A 21,355-nucleotide genomic window follows, 5' to 3' on the forward strand; every position below is an offset into this window, starting at 1 on the left:
ACAAAAACCATTGATTTAGTATTGGGATGTCCATTAACAATAATGTGCCCACATGAGATTGAAGCATTATTGGTAAAACATAGAACACAGGCATTCTCGGATCAGAGAATTACAAGGTATGAAATAACCTTATTAAATAGTGAAAATATTACCTTGAAACGCTGTTCAACTCTTAACCCTGCCACCTTGCTTCCAGATTTACCCACTTCAGGAGAACCACTACATAACTGTGAAACATTAGTGTCCATGGCAGAAAAGCCTCGAGATAATCTCTTGGATACTCCCTTAGACAATGCAGATCTGATTTTATTTACCGATGGTTCCTCTTTTATGAGGGATGGCATACGTTACACTGGAGCTGCCGTAGTCTCAGAATTTGCCACTGAATGGTCAGCTTCACTACCTTCTAACATTAGTGCTCAAGGAGCAGAACTCAGAGCTCTAAAACAAGCTTGTATAATTGCCAAGGATAAAAAGGCAAAAATTTATACAGATTCTAGATATGCTTTCGGCATTTGTCACTCAGTCGGGATGCTATGGCTCCAAAGAGGATTTTTAACCTCAGCTGGAAAATCCATAGCTAATGCAGAAATTATTAATGAAGTTCTTTCTGCTCTCAAACTGCCTAAAGCCCTAGCTGTAGTTCATTGCTCTGCGCATACAGGTGGCTCTGACCCTGTCTCTAGAGGAAATGACTGAGCAGATGCCGCTGCAAAACTAGCAGCCATAGAAGGACCTGGATTAATTTTAACATTAACAACCACTGATAATTTAAATTTATCACTCTCCTATAATGAAAAGGAAGTGGAAAAATGGAAACAAAAATTTAAAGCAAAACAAATTAATGGAGTATGGGTGTCATCTGAAGGAAAACCCCTGCTCCCTAGAAGTTTCTATAACCAAATTTGCCAATCTATTCATAAAAATGGTCATTTTGGCACCCAGGGCATCGTGGACTCTGTCAAGAGAGTATGGATAGCCCCTGGTATAACTACTGTAGCCTCTAAAGTATGTTCAGCCTGCCCTATTTGCCAGGCATATAACCAACATGCATATCGTGGAAAAGCCTTTGGGGGACGTCCTCTGGCTTACACACCTTTTGAACATCTACAGATAGATTTCATAACAATGCCAAAGGCTGGACGTTATACATTTTGTCTAGTAATTGTAGATCAACTAACCAGATGGCCGGAAGCATTTCCCACGACCCGAGCCACAGCAGATTTTGTTGCAAAGATACTTTTAAAAGAAATTATTCCTCGTTTTGGCCTACCAGCACGTATTGACTCCGATAGAGGTAGTCATTTTACCGATTCTGTCTTAAATCAAATATATTCTTGCTTGGGGATAACTCCAAAATTCCATGTTCCATATCACCCCCAGAGCTCAGGCCAAGTGGAGAGGATGAATAAAGAACTTAAGACTATGACTGGCAAATTATGCACCGAGACCCATTTAAAATGGCCTGAAATTCTCCCTCTGGCCCTATTTTATCTTAGAAGCAGGCCTAGAGGAGACTTACATATTTCACCATTTGAGATGCTTTTTGGACATCCGCCTATACAGGCTAAGCCTTTCTCCCCGGCTTATACATCGCTATTAGGGGGAGATATTACTATTGCTTCCTATATACAGGAGTTACAGCACAAACTACGTGAACTTCATGAATCCGGAGCTGCAGTACAAGCCGGACCATTAGACTTTTCTCTGCATGACCTGAACCCAGGAGATAAAGTTTATATCAAGAATTTCAAGCGAACTGGAGCAACCGAACCTTCGTGGGAAGGACCATTCCAAATATTATTAACTACTCCAACATCTATAAAGATTGGAGAAAGAGACTCTTGGATTCACTGCTCACATGTGAAGAAAGCATCTTCTGCTGAGACTGATTGACTCTATCCTATCATATGAATTGTGACTCTATCTTATCATAAGAATTGGAGATAATAATCCATAGACAAATGGATATTTTTTTTCAAGAATATATTGAATTACTGATTTTTTTTCTTATTTTTTCTTATTTCTTTTCTTTTATTTTTTGATCAGAATATTTGATTTTTTTCTCATTTTTTGTACTGAAGGTACACATAATTAATATTAATATTTTTTTTCCCTGCAGTAATATAAGTTAATATATATATACTCTTGCTATAATATCAATATATGCCTAAAAGCTTTAAACTATGGGAACCTGCCATTTATTGATAAAATATTATAGGACTGTGATTAATGTTTGTGTCTGATTCCAGGAAAAGGGATAAAAACAAGGAGCACAGACTAAACCTGAATAGTGCCAATAGAGCACACAAGAAATATTAAAGTGAGACTCGAGGTTGTGACGCTTAACTTATGTTTAAGTCGTAGGACTTCCTTGTATCTACACTCTTTTCGAAATACTCAAACAAGTACAAAGCTTGACTATCATGCTGGCTCCCTATATCCCTGAGGAAAAAATCAGACAAGGGAATGACATTTCCCCATCAAAATAGAATTCTAATTCTTTCCTTCTTATATTATGGCAACTTCCTGTAGTCTTGGCTACAAATGGCTAAGTGGAATATTACTGCATTCTGTCCTACATACTTGTGGGATAGAAATTACTTTAAACTGGACCTATACAAGGTCTATTTTGAATTTTTCTTATGTTTTTGATTATTTTTCTATTCTTTTGATAATTGACACATACACCCCCATAACTGAACATTGCATTCTGAGCTAAACTTGATTTTTTTTTAAATACTTACTTCAGGGGGGATTGTATTTTAATTTAAAATCTAAGAATTTTTGAATTTTTTTTGTTTGAGATTGTATTTTTATAAAAACCCAAGACTTTTGTTTAAGATTTTACTGTTATAAAAAATTTCAAAGATTTTGATTTTGTTCGAGAAAAGATCTTCAAGAAAGAAGCTTGAAACTTTTATATCCAGAGAATGAACTGTTGCAGAAAGATGCCAAAAACCTACACTTCATCAAGAAGATCAAGAATGAACTTTGGATGTGATTGATTGGACTGAACTTTTGATTGAACATTTATTGTAACATTTATGCCAAAAGGGACTGCCCCTAATTTGGCTTCCTGTCAATGCGCCTAGCAAACATTGGTTTTGCTTTCTTTTCTTTTCTATTTCCTCTCTCACTATTCTAATTTCTCCTAGAAAATTGAATATTGTGTATATCTTTAGTTAGAAGTGAATTTAGAACTACAAAATGATTATGTTAAATGATCAATGGGGAGACTAGTCTCCCAATGATCATCAGGGGGGATTGTAAACCTCAAATTTCCTTAGACTTATAAATGTTGGAAATTTCACCATTGGGATATTTCATACTTGGAAAATTTCTGATAGTCTATTGGAATGGGAACCCCATAGGCATGGGAGGTTCCTTCTCTTCCCTTCTTAAGATTACTTTAGGACAGAAACCTTTTGCTGAACAATGGAAAGGACTTTGACCTATGCTTAAGCATAGAACAGGAATTTCTTTGAGTCTTGATTGATTTTAGAATTGATACAATGGAGATACTCCACCCTATTCAGTCCTAATAGGATTGAGTAAGGGCTGCAGCCTAGATCAAAATTTAATTATTTCTAAATCTCTACCATACTCAAGTTAACAGGATTTAGAAAGGGCTGTAGCAAAGGAGTAAAGATTTAATCATTTGAAAAATATGACCTTCAACAGACATGTGCAAAAGCCAGAAACCTCTGGGCGGTCCTGGGTTAAGCGAGAGCCTCCATTGACAGGGAAATTGATGAAGAGTGATTGGTAGATGTGAGGACTGAGGGGAGGCAACTTGGATGGTTTCCTTAAAGATAGGAGGGTCTGGAGACTGGAGGAGGTTGAGGTTTTGGTCGGTGTGGTTCCTGGGCTCGGGGAAGGCTTGCTCTGAAGGAAGCTGAAGGTGGGGGCCTCTGAGACTGTTTCTCCATTTTGGACACGTGAGTAATAGGGACTGGTCTCTTTTCTTTGCCCCAGCTATCTAAGGGCTTGGGCCTTTTGGCCCAGCCTAAACAGAAGGGGTATTTAAGCCCTATTCCCTTCTCTCCCTTTCTCTCTCTCTCTCTCTCTCTAATTCCTTTCTTACTCCTATTGTAATTAAACTCCAAAAAAGGCTGACGGCTGACTTGAGTTTTTCATTTAGGAATTACATAGCTGATTCCTTGGCGACCTTAAATTAATATATATCAGTCTTTTAAAGTGATTTCCTTAAAACAGCACATGCATGTTTGTAATCCCTGCTCCTGAGTAGCATATGGCTGATAGAGCTCTTGTGCTCCAGAGTTCTGAACTACACAGTGCTAAGATGAATGAATTTCTGCATTATGACCAGTATTGCTAGGGTGAGCCACTGAGAGCAACCAAGCTGCCTAACAAGCTGCTAGCTGGCCTGGGGCAGAAATGGAGCCGGTCATAGCTCCCATGCAAATCAGTAGTGACACTAGTCCCATGAAAGGCTGCCACACATCAAGCCAGGGAGGGGAAAAGGAGTTTCCAGATTCTTGGAACAAATAAAATGTTTTTTTCATACTTCAATCTGTGATATTGTCAATACTAGTACTTCTTCCTTTAATGCAAATTGCAACTTCTCAATATTTTTTTCATCGTGTACAATTTCTGTCTGTTCTCCCATAGACTCTCTACAAAGGATCTAGGTCTTTTGACATTTTGCTAGTATTTACATAGCACAAAGCCTGTCTTAAATTATCCCTTGCTCTGCTTTCAATATATAAATGGTACTTCCTTTTCCAATTATTCATTTCCTTGATGACATCCCACATCTGTCACACTGGACATCAGTAGACATGGAAACCATCTTGTGGTTCATATATCTCTCCACTCACCTTCAATAGCATTAACAATGAGTATATATGACTAGGATAGTTATTGCAGTTGAGTGAACTAGACTAGGCATCAATAGCAAACAACTAAAAGACAAAAGGCTGGACTGCATTTGCTTTTATTTATTTTTTAATTTCATCATTTTCAAACATTATTCATTGGAAACAAAGATCATTTTCTTTTCCTCCCCGCCCCCCCTCCCACCACCTTTCCCCTTCCCATAGCCGACGCATGATTCCACTGGTTATCACGTGTGTTCTTGACTTGAACCCATTTCCCTGTTGTTGGAATTTGCATTAGAGTGTTCATTTAGAATCTCTCCTCAGTCATATCCGCTCAACCCCTGTAGTCAAGAAGTTGCTTTTCATCGGTTTTTTTACTCCTACAGTTTATCCTCTGCTTGTGGATAGTGTTTTTTCTCCTAGATTCCTGCAGATTGTTCAGGGACATTGCATTGACTGCATTTGCTTTTAACAAATTCTTCCTGGATGCAAAACCAATATTCTTAAATACAAGTATTTTTTAGTGTTGCTATATATATACTGGCAGATTTTGAAACACCATAAACTCCAAAGTTTCTTCATTATGAGTAGGATATAGATTTATATGCACAAACATATAAATATCACTGATAAATAATTGTTGTCTCATTCATCACTCTGACTTTTCTTAAGTTTCAATGACAAAACAATGACTTTAAAAGTTATTTAAAAAAACATATAAATCACTATTTGATGGCATAAATTTTGAGTCTAACTTTTAAAGTCTAAAATGAATGTTTCATTGGTGGAAATTGGTTGGCTAGTGGATGGTGGACAGAATATATGTATGTTAATAATCTAATGGAGAAATGAGGACTACAAAAAAAGAGAAGTATTTATAAGAAAAATTAATCCTGTTAACTACAAGGTTCAAAATATTTACATGATTCATTTAAAAAAACTCCCATAAAAGTTTAATATTAATTTTAATAATTTCCTTGAGGACAGGGCTGCTTGATTTTTGTCTTTGTATTCCCAGAACCTAATGATGCCTTGCACAAAGTAAAGGCTTAATAAATGTTTTTGATAGAGCAGCTAGACAGCACAGTGGATAGAGCACCAGGCCTAAAATTTGGAGAACATGGGTTCAAATCTGGCTTCAGACTCTTCCAGTTGTGTGACCCTGGGTAAATCACTCAATCCCAATTACCTAGTCCTTGCCACTCTTTTATCTTAAAATTGATACTAAGACCAAAGGTAAGGATTTTTGAATAAATGTCACTGAACTGTTGAATTTAAATTTCAATGTTTTTTATTGATGTTTTCACAAAGTGAATTTTTTAAAAAACCAAATCCGTCTGGGAATAATACAGTACATGATGTTTTAAGTACTTATACTAGTTAACTGTATAAGTACAAGAATTATAATATTTATCCTATAGTATCACCTGTATTCAAAATACATAACAATGAATGTAACTCCATTCCTTGAACACTTTAAACATTGAAACACACTAAATTAACAAAAAGTTTCTATATTCCATTTACATTTCAGGCTACAGCCTTCAATAAATTAATTCTTTTACAGTATTTCTTAATCAGTGCAATTTTACTCTTTCTGAATGGAAAAGATTGCTGAGGAAGGTTGAAGCTATAGGCTCTACTGGAAGTGGAATAAAAGAGACATTTTCAGAAGACACCAAATAGGTCAATATGTGTCTATTTGCACTACAATGTTTACAAAAACATCCAATATGACTAGAATCAGTCAAAATGCTGAACTGGATAAAAGGCTCTTTGGAAGATCAAAATGGCATCAAATACCTAATCCAAGCAATTTTTCCTAATTTTTCCACTGTTTATTTTGGCATCCTTTAAATATAGTCTTATTCCAGCAACTGCACTGCAGTAGGATAGTCAACAAATAGTTTAAAATAAATTCTCCCTATGACTGGCACAATTATTCAAATAGTTACATAAACCATATTAACTTCAAATATTCCTAAGTGGGATATAGTTATATGGAATAACAAGTATCTAGTAACTGAGCAAATTCCCTTTAATAATAATTAGACCTGGTGCCAAATAAGTCCATTCAACTCAACCTTTCCACAATTATTCTGATTCTTGAATTATTCCCTTCAAAATAAGGTTTATGGTCCACATTGCATAAGAAATTACGATCCAAGGAAGTACTTTTTCACTCTTATACTACAACAAAATATGGCTTTTGTAGCCTTATGATTTTTCTTCCTGCAGAAGTTTGTTTTTAACCTAAGGGCACATACATATTAAAAAATCAAGTCAATAGGATATTCTGAACACTGTATGTATATCCAGAAGTTTCACCACATTTTCTCTTTGTCTATTTCAAATGACTGGATAATATTTTATGAATCATATTTATTTTGGAGTTCTCTCTTCCTCTCCATGTATTCCTTCCCATTTAAAAGAACTTTAAAAAATACTTTTTTGTACTTTACTAAGCCAAGGAAATTCTAATTTGTATAACCTGGAAATCAAGGATAGTTTAAAATCAACCTTGTACTTTTGAAAGAGGCACTACACATCTAAGTTCAAATTGCAGCTGGATTGGAATGATTGCCACCTCTTGCAAGTGACACAGGGAAAAGCAGTCTACAATTAAACCATACACTCAAGCCATCGCAATTACTCTTCATCATCTCGCTGAAGAGGTATTAGCTGAATTTCTTTGGCAATTCTTTCTGCTAAGACTCTGCTGCTTGCAGCAATTATTCTTTGTGACATCAAGTCAAAAGGTCCCCCTAAGATAAAAATCAAGCACATCAATGAATCAAATACGGTACGGGCAGGCTCAAAATGCATACTGTACAATGTTTCATGACTTACAATTCTTTAAAAAAAAAAAAACCTTACTTTCTGTCTTTTTTTCAATTCTAATACAGAAGCACAGCAAAGGCTACACAATTACAATTAAGTGACTTGCTCAGGGTTACATTGCTAGGAAGTATTTGAGGCCACATCAGGTCCTTCTGCCTCCAGACTGATGCTCTATCCACTGTGTTACCTAGCTGTCCCACTTACTTAAGTCTTAAAAGGGCAGATGTGACACAGTGGATAGTGTCAGATTTGGGTTCAGGAAGACTCATCTTAAGTCTGGCTTCAGATATGTTATGTAGTGGCTGTGTGACCCATAGACAAGTCATTTAACCTTGTTTACCTCAGTTTCCTTATCTTTAAAATGAGCTTAAAAAGGAAGTATCCCAATGAAGTCATGACTATAAGCAAACGATTATGGACTTAAAGATATTTACAAGTAAAGTGGGTCATAATCTCAAAGGAACTAATGAAGGGAGTGGGGGTGGGGACAGACTAAGAAAGAGCTTACAGAAGGTAACATTTCAACTGAGTTATAAAAGAAGCTAGCTTAAAAAAGAAGTCAAGGATTTAAAAGAATTAGTGGTCTGTGGAAGGAAATTCAAAAAACAGAACAAAGGTTCTCTGCCATCATATATTTTACCTGTTATATCCAAAAGCACTCCACCAGCTTCAGTAACGATAACACCAGCCCCTGCCATATCCCAGCAGTGAATGCCCATTTCATAATATGCATCAGCTCCTCCAGTTGCCACCAGGCACATATTTATTGCTGCTGTACCAGCAGCCCTTATTCTAAAACACAAAAATTTAAACAAAATTTACTTAGGAAAAAAAAATCATCCTTTAAGATTGTTCTCTTCATCCTTAATTCACTTTATAATATAGAGTGCCACCTGAAACATTTGTTGTTCATCCATCCATGGGATAATTAAGGCAAATATATCAAGAAAGATTAACAGTGTGTCATTTTCTGAATTGTATATGTACTCCAAAAATAATGAAACAAGTGTTGACCCCTAACAAAACTAAATTATCTAATATGATTTAACATTAAGAAATGAGAATATATTGTTAATAGTGATATCATTAACATTAACAATAAACAGTGAGAACATGTTGCTAAGAGGGAATAAAAATGATATAAATGTTTAAAACAAATCCTACTAATCATTATAACAATATCAGTTGCCACATATTTTAGATCTGTCAAATATGAAATGATTAACTCATTTTTCTAATAGACAAGAAACATCAGTAAACCTATAATATATAATCAAATAAAACAGGAATATGATCTTGTATTATAAGAAATGCCACTTCTTTAGACACTGATAATCAAAAACAAAAAGAAAACTCAAAATGCATCAGAGGATCTTACAAGATCAGTCATCATTGACTGAATTGAAGCATAACTTTAAAAACAAAGGAGTTAGAGTTGAAATACCAAAAGGAATAACAAATTATATAATAAGGCTTTGTTTCTTTTTGAGTAAATCCTAGAAATGAAGATAGCTCAGAGTGAGAGAAATATAGGGTGGGAGTAGGGCAAATGTCATCGCTATTTTGGAAAAATAAGGGGTGGGGTACAACTGAAATCTGCAAACTATAAGCTTGCCTCAAATTCTTGGTAAAATTCTAGAATTTATTAAAAATACCAACTGTCTGTGTGATCATGGTTCTATATGTATCAACAGTGTGAAAGGGTATCCAGAAAGAGGGATATGATAGATAGTCCTAATCTGTTTTGTCTTCATTAGAGAGCATATGTAATACTGTTTTCAATTCTGGATACCATATTTTAGGAAGCTAGCTAGATAGCAATAGCTAGCATTTAAAGAATGCTTATGATGTGCCAGGCACTATGCTAAGCACTTGACAAATTATCTCATTTGATCCTCACCACAACTCTGGGGGGTAGGTGCTATTATTATCCCAATTTTAAAACTGGGGAAACTGAGGCAAACAGTGGTTAAGTGACTTGCCCACAGTCACACAGCTAGTGTATGTCTAAGGTTGAATTTGAAGCAAAGTTTTCTGACTCCAGGTTCAACACTACATCATTTGCCACACCTAGCTACCCAGAACATTAATAAATTGTAGAATTTTCAGAGAAAATGACCAGGATGATTAAGAGCCTCAAGGCCACATCAGATAAAGATCACCTGAAGGGGAGGAAATGCTTAGCTTGAAGAAAAAGGAACATGACTGCTTGCTTTGTGTGTCTGAAAGTCTATCACAATGAAAAGACATTGGGCTCATTCTGCTTGGTACTAAATGATAAAACAAGTAGTAGCAAGTAAAGTTGCAGAGGCAGATGAAGCTTAATAAAGGGAAAATTTGATTAACCTGTGGTTCTATTAAAAGTAGAATGGGATGCCTGGAGAGAACATATGTAAAGTACTTTGCAAACCTTAAAGCACTAAATAAATACTGGCTAATCAAAACAACTCTGAGGTATCACCTCACACCTAGCAGATTGGCTAACATGACAGCAAAGGAAAGTAATGAATGCTGGAGGGGATGTGGCAAAGTTGGGACATTAATGCATTGCTGGTGGAGTTGTGAACTGATCCAACCATTCTGGAGGGCAATTTGGAACTATGCCCAAAGGGAGCTAAAAGACTGTCTGCCCTTTGATCCAGCCATAGCACTGCTGGGTTTGTACCCCAAAGAGATAATAAGGAAAAAGACCTGTACAAGAATATTTATAGCTGCACTTTGTGGTGGCAAAAAATTGGAAAATAAAGAGATGCCCTTCAATTGGGGAATGGCTGAACAAATTGTGGTATATGATGGTGATGGAATAAAATGGAGGAATTCCATCGGGACTGGAATGACCTCCAGGAAGTGATGCAGAGTGAGAGGAGCAGATCCAGGAAAACATTGTACACAGAGACTGATACACTGTGGTATAATTGAACATAATGGACTTCTCCATTAGTGGCAATGCAGTGATCCTGAACAACTCGGAGGAATCTATGAGAAAAACCACTATCCACATTCAGAGGAAACACTGCGGAAGTAAAAACACCAAAGAAAAACAACTGCTGGATTACATGGGTCAAAGGGATATGGCTGGGGGTGTAGACTTTAAATGAACATCCTAGTGTAAACAACAACATGGAAATGGGTTCTGATCAAGGACACATGTAATACCCAATGAAATTGCACGTTGGCTGCGGGAAGAGAGGGTGGAGGGGAAGGAGGGAAATAATGTGATTATTGTAACCAAGGAATAATGTTCTAAATTGACTAAATAAACTTATTCAAATGCAAATAAATAAATAAATGCTGGCTGTTATCATCTTCACTGGAGGTTCAGTAAAAAGTTAGATGATCACTTGTCAGGTATGTTACAAAAGGGATTTTTTTTTCAGATGTGGATTGAACTGAATAGTCTTACAATTGTTGAGATTTCTGATTTTTTTTTAATTTATGCCAAAAGGACTATCATACCAAAGAATAGCAGAGTTGAAAATGCTACCTTGCTTTACTATATTCTTTCAAAACAAATCCATTCACTAAAACTGACCAACTGTTCTTGATCTCAGAATTCGTGCTTTCATGAAAAAAACTTACAAGCAGAAATACTTTGGTATTTTCTAATACTTGGCAGGTCAGAGTAGCTAAAGAAATCATTACTTTGAATTTCCCAATTCCTAAAAGGTGTTTGGTAAAATAATAAGGCACATATACATAAAGTTTTATGCTTTACAAAGTTCTTTTCTCACAAAAATCTGATGAGGTAGGTCATTTTATTGTTACCACTATTTTAAAAATAAGAAAACTAATGTCCAGGAAGATGTTCTGCCCCTGTAGCTAATTCCCTAGGCTTTAGTTGCCTTATTTATAATGTTGTGATCTGAAATAGATCAGTGGCCTAAAAACCAAAATATAGCTTCCACTGATTTCCTAGAAATTAATCTCTCAAAGTAAAAGTAAATTATCTCCAAAATGTAATCAGGTGAACTAATCTTCATAAAGCTAAACAATTACTTGCATAGTAGTGGTGAAAACAAACAAGTTCTCTATATTTAAAACAAACATGCAGTTTGAATTTGGCCCTGAACTAGATGATCTCAAAGCTCCCTTATAATCTAAAATTCAGTAAGATTAGAAAGTTGGAGAGATTCGACAATCCCATAAATCTGTAATTATTCAGTAATTTTATTTCTCAACAATCACATAACTGTAATTATTCAGTAACTTTATTTTTTTAACAAGTCTAGAGAAGTTGTCAGGAGCTATAATAAAGTTGTTGGTTTTCCTGAAGGAACTCACTATATAAATTTCGAGAGCTCTGAATTCTTAATAAAGCCAGTTTATTTGGAAGGAAAAAAAAGGCTTTGTCTTTGAAATATTCAAGGAAAAACTATAACTGTTCAAATACTACCAAGTTTAGGCTTTTTCTCCACCATCTATGACTGAATAAAAATTAAACCATACTTTAACCATTACAATTTCAGCAAGGGGGATATGGGAATTATGTTTTATTCTGTGATATTGAAATCACTTTAAAAGACTGATATATATTAATTTAAGGTCACCAAGGAATTCACTCATGTAATTCCTAAATGAAACACTCAAGTCAGCTACCAAATTTTTATGGTGTTTTAATTACAATAGGAGGAAGAAATTATTAGAGGAAAAGAGAAAGAGAGAAGGAAAAAGAAAGAGAAGGAAAGAAGTTTAACTCAGAACCACTCTAGCTCAGCCTGAGCCAAAGCGGGCATTAAGGCATTGGATAGCCAAGGCAGGGAAAGGGATCAGTCCTTATCACTCACGTTATCAATCTAAAGGAAAGAAGTTTGCACAAGCACCAGCCTCGAACTGAACTCTAGCCCTCCTCACAGGAAGTTCCGAGAACTCCAGAGGCTGTTCTCTACCTCACTTCCTACGTCTCACATGTGCCAATGGTGGCTCTAGCTTGACCTAGGACCACCCAGAGGTCTGTCCTTTTTTTTGCACATGTCTGTTGAAGGCCATATTCTCAAATAATTAAATCTTGAGTTTGCTGCAGCCCTTCCTAATCTTGTTACACTGAGTAGGGTGGAGAATGTAGTTTCCAAGACCTGATTCTGTTATTCCAAGTATCTCTACTGTTATTGATCAGGAAATAGCTAAATCCGATCTTCTAAAGAATGGTCTGAATAGGGTGGAGTAGTTTTGAAATTCATAATTCCACAGACCACAGACGAGAAGAACAGCTTACCCATGAATAGGAATACAAAGAAGTCTCTCCATATTTGAAAGAATAGTTTTTACCACCTCTGGTTGTCGGTTAGATCCCAATTCTGTCACCAAAAGTGATTTAGTAATATCTGAAAGGGAGAAAAAAATAAGTCTATTACTAGAAACTTGTAATTTCAATATTTTGAACTTGGGACAAAAACACAATTATCCATCTACAATTCAGACTAAGTCCTTCTACACTTTTTTTCTATTAAAGTATCTGCATTTTATCCTACCAACCTCTTGTGTTTTTAACAACAAAAGACCAGTACATGTTTTATAGTTCATCCATTACCTTGTGGAATATCATGGAAAACAAAAGCTGAATGATGGCTTTTTACATATGAGATTGGAATTGTGTTCCATATTTCTAGGCAATACCAATGTATCTAAGTAGAGTGTCTTAAATAATAAAAATTTGGAAATAATTCTTCAGAAAGAAGAATACTTTTCCTAAAGTTTCTAAAGTTAGCTAAAAAAAATGTTATAACAGGTCATGTTTACTCAAATAACAATCAGAATATCCATACATCTCACAGGCAGGATTTGGGTGATCCAGGTTTTACTTAGGGCCAATTGGGCAAGCATCAACCACATAACAATTACAAGCATCCTACACCCCCTTGGTTTGCCTCATGATTCCAGTTATTAATGTAGTTGTGTATAGTTAGAAATTCTTGAACCCCTAAAATTACATTACCCAAAATTCCTTTCTAGAATTCTTTTACCTTTTCCTGCATCCTTGTGTTTATGTGATTGTATTTAAGTTTGCTGTGACTCCTCCCACACCCTCTTTTACTCACAACAGGGCTGAGTTTGGGTAGTTCTTTTATTTTAGTTATTATTAATAAAACTTCATAAAATATAATACTTATTGAATATTAATTTTAAAAACCACAGTTGGCATAAGGAAAAGTCTTTTGTTCCTGGGATAACTCACTGAAATCAAGACAAAATCATAGATATTTGATTGTTTCCATTTCATCAGGTACTGCTTACCCCAATATTTGGAAAACTGTACCTGTTAAAACTTGAAATTGTACTAAGACCTTTGGAGCACACTATATATGTACATGAGACTAAATAGAAATTTTATAATTAATGATAAATTTTCAGAACTGAAATTCAAGTCCATTCATAGTTCATCCTAAATCCTTCTTCCCACATGGTTTCACTCTATATTTTGAAGCAGTGCCTATTTAACAACTTTGGCTGGAATTTGTATTTAACAATAACCAGGAGATGGTTCTCATAAATCTCAAAAAGAGTCTAGCCTCTCCAAAAGGCACAGGATTGTAAAGGATACAATCTATATGTCTATGTAGACAGATCCTCAGGTGGGAAATAAATAAGCAAGTACTTTGGGATACAACATACTGACCTTTGACACTTTGATATATCAAACTATTTGTACACGGATTTTCCATAAAACAGCAGTAATTTGATATTTTTAAAAATTTAAATTGGAATCACAGATTTAAAGCTGTTACAGATTTCTAAGATCCATCTAGTACAACCTCCTCATTTTGTAGATTAGAAAACCAAAGCAAAAATAACATTAGTTTTTCCAAGGTCAGACAGGTTGTAAAGTAGAAATTTTGGATTAAAATCCTTACTTTTTCCATTGCACTGCCACTGAGCTGCACAGGCTGGGGCAATACTAAATCATATTTGCTTTCTCTATTTCCATGATGGGTTAAAAGCTAAGCATTAGCTTGAAATAGGAAAAGGAAAAAACACCAAAAACTGGAAAGAAATAAATAATTTTATACTGCAGTATGTCCTTGCATACATTCACATAGTTTAACATAGTTTATCACTAATCAATGAAATGTACCTTCCAATTTCTTTGCCTGCTGGGATCCTTCTCATCCTACAAAACTCAGTTCAGGATAGATTGAGCCTTCCTTAGATCTTTGCTTTGCCCTTATTACATTTTACTCTGTAATACATTTGCTCAATTATATCTTTCCCAGCCTTCTGACAGTAGAAGTTTCCCATGGGCAGGGACCATATCACTTTCATTTTTGTATTCTTAACTCCTAGTAAAATCCCATATATAGTTCTACAGATGTTTATTGGATTATATCATTTGAAGAATTCAAAAGATTAAAATAAAAGTAATTCAAAGCCTTCTGAATAATTCATAATCATCTATTTTTTCTCTACCATTAAAAACTACTTAAACTTACCTTCTTGTCCTGACACATGAAGTTTTTGATCATTGCAAAAAGCCCCTTTTCCTTTCCTGCCAGTGTACATTTTATCTTCTATACAACTGTAAACAACTCCAAATTCCATCTACAGAAAAGAAACAATTACAAAAGAAAAAATTCTATACTTGGTGTGTCTTAGTCTAAAGGAAATCTTCAGTAGCAATAAAATATATTCACATATAATTATTTTGGAGATCTTACCAGTCATGTCACTGGAATAAAAATTCCTATAGATTTTTTTACTTTATTTTTCTTGTTTACTTTTTACTTTTGCAACATGGCTAATACAGATAATTGATGTAAAATTGCTTGCTTTGTCAAGAAGGGGGAACAGAGGAGAAAAAAGAAGAAAATTTGGAACTCAAAAATTTTTTAAATGATCATTAAAATTTTTTTACATATAATGTTAGATATGTTAGATTTGTTAGATAAACATCTAACAAAATAAAATTTTTAAATTGCTTCAAAATAAAAAATATATAATTATATATAATATATTGTTTATTATGTTATATACTATATAATATATGATAATATATTATATTATATCATTATATTAATTATAACATAATTAATATAAGAGTTTGCCAGGATAAGGGAACTCCATAAGCTTTCATTACTATTAATTAATCAGGATATATTCTTTGAGAGTCTACTACTTGTATATTAATCTCTCTCATTAGAATGGAAGTTCCTAGGGAGCAAGGTCTATATTTCTTTTCTTTGTATCTCCCCAGAGATTAGCATAGTGCTTAGTATATAGTAGGAGCTTGTTGGCTGACTAAAATATTGGGTTCTAGGGAAAATAAAAAGGAGTTCTACAATAGTACCTGCTGTTAGGAGTTAACAGACTATCTGAGGAACGAAGATATATGAGAAGGGGCCCACTTAGAGGAAAAAATCTATAATTATGTAAAAATTGATAATGTGCTTACTTACTGCAAACTGCTACCAGAATGAACTTCCAGAATGATTAATTTGCTTATGTCTTTTACTTGTTCAAAAATCTCCAACAATTTCCCAACCCCAGAATATAAACCCTAAATTCCTTAACTTGCCATTCAAGATCCTTTCTAATGCAGCTCATGTTAACAGAGGAAGTGTGGTGGATACATTGTAAAACACAATAAAAATACAATAAATCCAATAAAAAATACCAAATTCGGTTTCTTTATCTATAAACTGAGGTGGCTGAACTAAATGACCTATAAGATCCCTTACAACTATAAGGATGCTATTAGAAAATAAGTATTGTTTTATTAGTTTAGGAATAAGAAGTAAAGTGGCTGACTTGAAAAAAGAAATGGAGTTTGAAGCAGAGCTGAGAGAGCATCTTAATTTCAGATGTGACAGTTATAACCATTTTTCTATGTCAATTACTCTCTCTGGCAGTTGGCAGAAACACACTCAGAGACTCTCTCTCAGGGCTGGAGGAGGTAACATCATTGCCTCTCTATCTGAGGGAAAGATCTAAAGGAGCTCATTATTTTCCTTTCCAACTTGGGAAATATTATTGAATATGTATTGTGGTTTTATATTGTTTAACTCTAAGAAGACCAAAGAAAAACCTGGTCTTTGGTTTGGACTCTGAGTCTTAACAAAGTCTATTAAGACTCAGAGTCCTAACTGGATTCTTGTTGAGACTCAATCTGCTAGCCTTTGCTATTTTATAATTTGAAGGAGAAGTTAAGATTTATAAGGATAATAGTGGTAGTTTTTATTTAGATAGTATAAATTTGGGTTAATCAGATCAGGGAGGCTTAGTGTAGCCTGTGAAACACAGGAGAAGCAATTCCTCACAGAACCTGGGAGTTTATTTGGGTGGATTTAGAATTAGAAATCCTTTATTTATCCTTATATATTTCAATAAACATTATATTTTTGTAATAAGAGTCCTTTAGTGTCCTTGCACCTGACCCTAAAGGGAAGTTCACATTTGAGCTTCACTTCATCACTGAGGATACTTTTGATTACATCTATCAAAAATATCCAAAAAATATCTGAACAGTTTTGAACCTATATTGGAACAGTTTTTCCATCTAAATATTTTATTTTTATAACTTGCCAATTTTATTTTTACACAACTCAGTTTATTCTCCTTACCTTTCCATCCTTTTCTTTTTCAATTCTCTATACAAACTCTCATTCCTGCCAAAGTGTTCTAGTGTCCATCCTGTGAACACAACTCTTATTTTTCTATATTTATGCCCTTATTCCTAATCTCTTTTCTGTTCTCCAAATACTGTTCCTACTTCTAGCTATTCACATCTTACTCATCTCCTTCATGACTCTTCATTAATTATCTTAGACTACCTCTCTGTCTGAATTCTTATATTATTCTACATTATTCCTATTTTCCTACATATTGTTCTGTATTTATATACATGTATTATCTCTTAATGTAAATTCCTGGTGAGCAGGGGCCAGGTCTTATACTGCTTTTATATGTCCATTATACTCTGTAGGTAACAGGTACATAATAACTATCTAAATTAAACTAATGACAAAGGTCTGACCTAAAAGTTAATTCTGATGTTTCATAATACTCCCTTGTCAATAAATCCTTTATATCTAATAAAAATTTATCAAATCACCTCTGAAGTCAGTCCCTTATTATCTTTGTTTAAAAAGTCTTTATTTACAAAAATCAAATAAACACGTTTAGACTAAATAAAAAGTACAAACATGGTTCTCAGAGCTTATTAAAATATTTGAAAAATAATTCTATTTTTCTTAACTGCAAAAATATGTAATAACAATTATTTTCATTTATAATACTAAGTAGGGACCATTATATTCTTTATACATATACATAAACCTGAATTTCATTGCAGCCAAACTCAGAAATCTTTTTACAAAAAAACAATCATTCATAATTAAAGACAGATTTCAGTACTTATAAATTTAAAATACCTACGTACCTTTTTGCCCACAACAAAGCCAATGGAAATAGCTACAAATGGAAATCTTAAAAAAAAAGAAAGAAATATTCCAAATTAAGTTTTTTATTAGATCTTTTTGTAAGACTATGTACAACTTTATGCTGAGTTTCAAACAATACAGAAATGAAATAGCATGTGCTTTTCCCTACCAAAGAAAAATTACAGTATGAAACAATGTTTATTAGTAACCTTTTAGTTGTATTTTTAAATGACCTAATAAAATTTGAGAAGATATCTTTCACCTATAGTTTTGATCTACTTTGACTTTATTTCAAATTGAAAGCTAATTTCTCCTTGTCTGCTTGCTTCTCAGGTCTACTGAATTTTAAAAAATTAATCCTTTCCAAGTATCTCCAAGATAATGTATATTAAGGTATATAAATGGAGAGGTGATGAACTAGAGGTAAAGAATAAATAAAATATATATGTATATACATATATATATTTCTAGACATATCTAATGCATGGATTCATTTCACCTGACTATTTATCAATCACAAAGGAGAATTTTTGTTTTGAGGAGAAAAAAAAGGAACAGTGGTGTTGATTTAAAAAAATATTAATAAAACATTTCAAATTTACCAAAGAGAACAGAAGCAACTTCAGAAGACAAAGACAAGCAGAGCAGTTTTGGAACTACTCTTTGAACATGTTGTTGTTTTTTTTAATAGGTGAAAATAATGGAAATTCATAGTTTCGTATACAATGCTCTTTTTCTGTGCTTCTTTGTATAGAAAATGATCTTATTTTTTAAGTTCATAATAACAAAACAGAAATTTTTTAGAGTGCCTAAAAAAAAATCACTGAAAGAAGATCCCTTAGTTGAAAACCTTGTCTCTTATTTTACAGAAAAAAAAAAACAGGACATTCACCATGAACTTCCTCTTCTTCCATCTTCCTTATTTCCTAACAGTCAGAGATTTTCTCTCACTACTTCCTCCTCCATCTGTCTCACATGATAAAATAGCCTTACCCCTTACCAAGTCTAACCTCCGACCTACTCAAGCAATCACATTCTCTCTCATTTTCTCCAACAGATTGTTATCTTTTCTGATATCTCCATTCTTTCATTTCTTTTCTTTAAAAAAAAAATCCCTTACCTCGTCTTAGAATTGTGTACTGGTTCCAAAGCAAAAGAGCAGGAAGGGATAGGAGATGGAGGTTAGGTGACTTGCCCAGGAAGTATCTGAGGCCAAATTCGAACCTAGGACCACAAATCTAGGCCTGGCTCTCAAACCACAGACCACCCATCTGCTCCTTCTTTCACTTATTTTCAATCTCTTCCTGCTTTAATGGCTCATTTTCTTTTGCCTACAGACATACCCATGTCTCCCCTATCCTAAAAAAAACCCTCATTTAATTCTTCAGTCCCTTTGAATTATGATCCTATGTATCTTCTGCCTTTGATAGCTAAACTCCTCAAAAAGGCCACCTACAATATAAGTGCCTCCACTTTTCTCCCACTCTCTTCTAAACTCCTTATAACCTGGCTTCCAATCTTATCATTCCACTTGAAACTGCTCTCTCCAAAGTTACTCTTAGTTGCCAAACTCAGTATCTTTTTCTCAGTTCTCATTCTCTTTAACTTCTCTAGAATCTTTGACAATGTCAGTCACTCTATTCCTTGATACTTCCACCTCTCTAGGTTTTTGAGATACCACTCTCTTCTGGTTTTCCTCCTACCTATAAAACTGTTTCTCCTTGGACTCCTTTGCTGTATCTATCCTCCAGGTCATGCTTTCAAACTGTAGATATCCTATTCTGTCCTGGGCCGTCTTCTGTGCTTCTTTTATACCACTTTACTTGATGATCTCATCAGCTCCCATGGATTCAATTACCATCTCTAGGCAGACAATTCTCAAATCTACCTTTCCTACTTCAGTCTCTCTGCTGACTTCCAATTTCACATCTCTGACTTTCAGACATCTCAAACTAGATGTTCAGTAGACATCTTCAACTCAATAGGCCCAAAATGGAGTACAATATTTTCCCCATAAATTTTCCCTCCTTCCTAACTCTCCTATTACTTTAGAGGACGTTATCTTCCCAGTCTCTCAGGCTCACAACCTAAGAATCATCCTGGACTCTTCACTATCTCTACTCCTCCATATCTAAGCTGTGGCTAAAACCTGTTGCTTTCACTTTTGCAATAGTTTTTCAATACACTCCCTTTCTCCTCAAATGCTGCCACTGCTTCAAGTGTAGTCTCTTATCACCTTACACCTAGATTACTGTAATAGCCTGCTGGAAGGTCTGTCTACCAAGTTTCTCCCCATTCCAATTCATCCTCCATTGAGTCACTAAAGTGATTTTCCTAAAGTGCACATCTGACCATGTCACCTTGCCCCCATTCAATAAACTCCAGTGGCCCCTCCATAAACTAGCCCCCCCCACTTTTCCAGTCTTCTTACACCTTATACCCCAACACATACTCTTCTACCCAGTGATAGCAAGCTCTGTTCCTCAAAAACATTCTATCTATTGGCTTTGAACATTTTCTCTGCCTATTCCCCATGTGCTCTCCTTCCCTCCAACTACTGATCTCCCTTCTTTCCTAACAAACTAAAATTCCATTTTCTACTGGAAGCCTTTCCTAACCCCTCTTAATTCCAGTGCCTTCCCTCTTTTAATTAAATCTATTTATCCTGTACATGGCTTGCTTTGTATATATATTTGTTTCCTTGTTGTCTCTCTTGCTACACTGTAAATTCCTTGAGTGCAGGGTAGTCTTTTGCCTTTTTGTATCTCCAGCCCTAAGCAGAGGACCTGACATTTAGTAAGTGGCTAAGAAAAGTTTATTAATTAACTGAAAAACCAATGACAATTTAAGAGATCAATGTAATGAAAACAATAACTCAAGCCCAATGCTATATATTTGTGGATTTCTGCAATCAGCTCTCAAGAAGCAGGACAAACTAAGCTTCAGCACATGCCTGGCTTATAGGAATTACCAAACACTACAAACAGGTCTAGGAAATACATTCTCCTTTAAGACTATTTATTGTTCATTTATTTAGGACCAGGAGGAACAATAGAAATCTCCTTGTCTAAAGCTTGCTTTTACAGATGAGCAAACTGAGACCCAGAGAGGTAAAGTGACTTACCAAAGGCCAAATACGCACTAAGTGGAAGGACCAGACCTTGATCCCAGATTCAACTCCATATACATCCCAAATCTAAGAAAGCTTTATATTTTAAAGTCCTTTATAGATTCAGGACAACCACTGCATGCCAAGTGTGTGCAAGTGTATATAGGGATAGAGATAAGAGACAGAGACAA

General features: G+C 34.8%; 1 protein-coding gene across 2 annotated transcripts in view; it reads right to left on the bottom strand.

Moving 5' to 3' along the window:
• Positions 1 to 6,117: 6,117 nt before the first annotated feature.
• The window catches only part of IMPA1 (inositol monophosphatase 1), a 40,358-nt gene continuing 25,120 nt past the window's right edge, over positions 6,118 to 21,355 (bottom strand). For both annotated transcript variants that reach the window (XM_007486902.2, XM_016431456.2), the window contains 5 exons: positions 18,055 to 18,100; positions 15,110 to 15,218; positions 12,898 to 13,006; positions 8,326 to 8,477; positions 6,118 to 7,609 (listed from right to left, as the gene is read on the bottom strand). In XM_007486902.2, the coding sequence (XP_007486964.1) occupies positions 7,494 to 7,609; positions 8,326 to 8,477; positions 12,898 to 13,006; positions 15,110 to 15,218; positions 18,055 to 18,100 (532 nt within the window). In that variant the 3' untranslated portion in view covers positions 6,118 to 7,493. The remainder of the gene's footprint in view (positions 7,610 to 8,325; positions 8,478 to 12,897; positions 13,007 to 15,109; positions 15,219 to 18,054; positions 18,101 to 21,355) is intronic.

Source organism: Monodelphis domestica, chromosome 3 (assembly GCF_027887165.1).
Source record: "Monodelphis domestica isolate mMonDom1 chromosome 3, mMonDom1.pri, whole genome shotgun sequence".
In the NCBI taxonomy this organism is placed as follows: Eukaryota; Metazoa; Chordata; class Mammalia; order Didelphimorphia; family Didelphidae; genus Monodelphis; species Monodelphis domestica.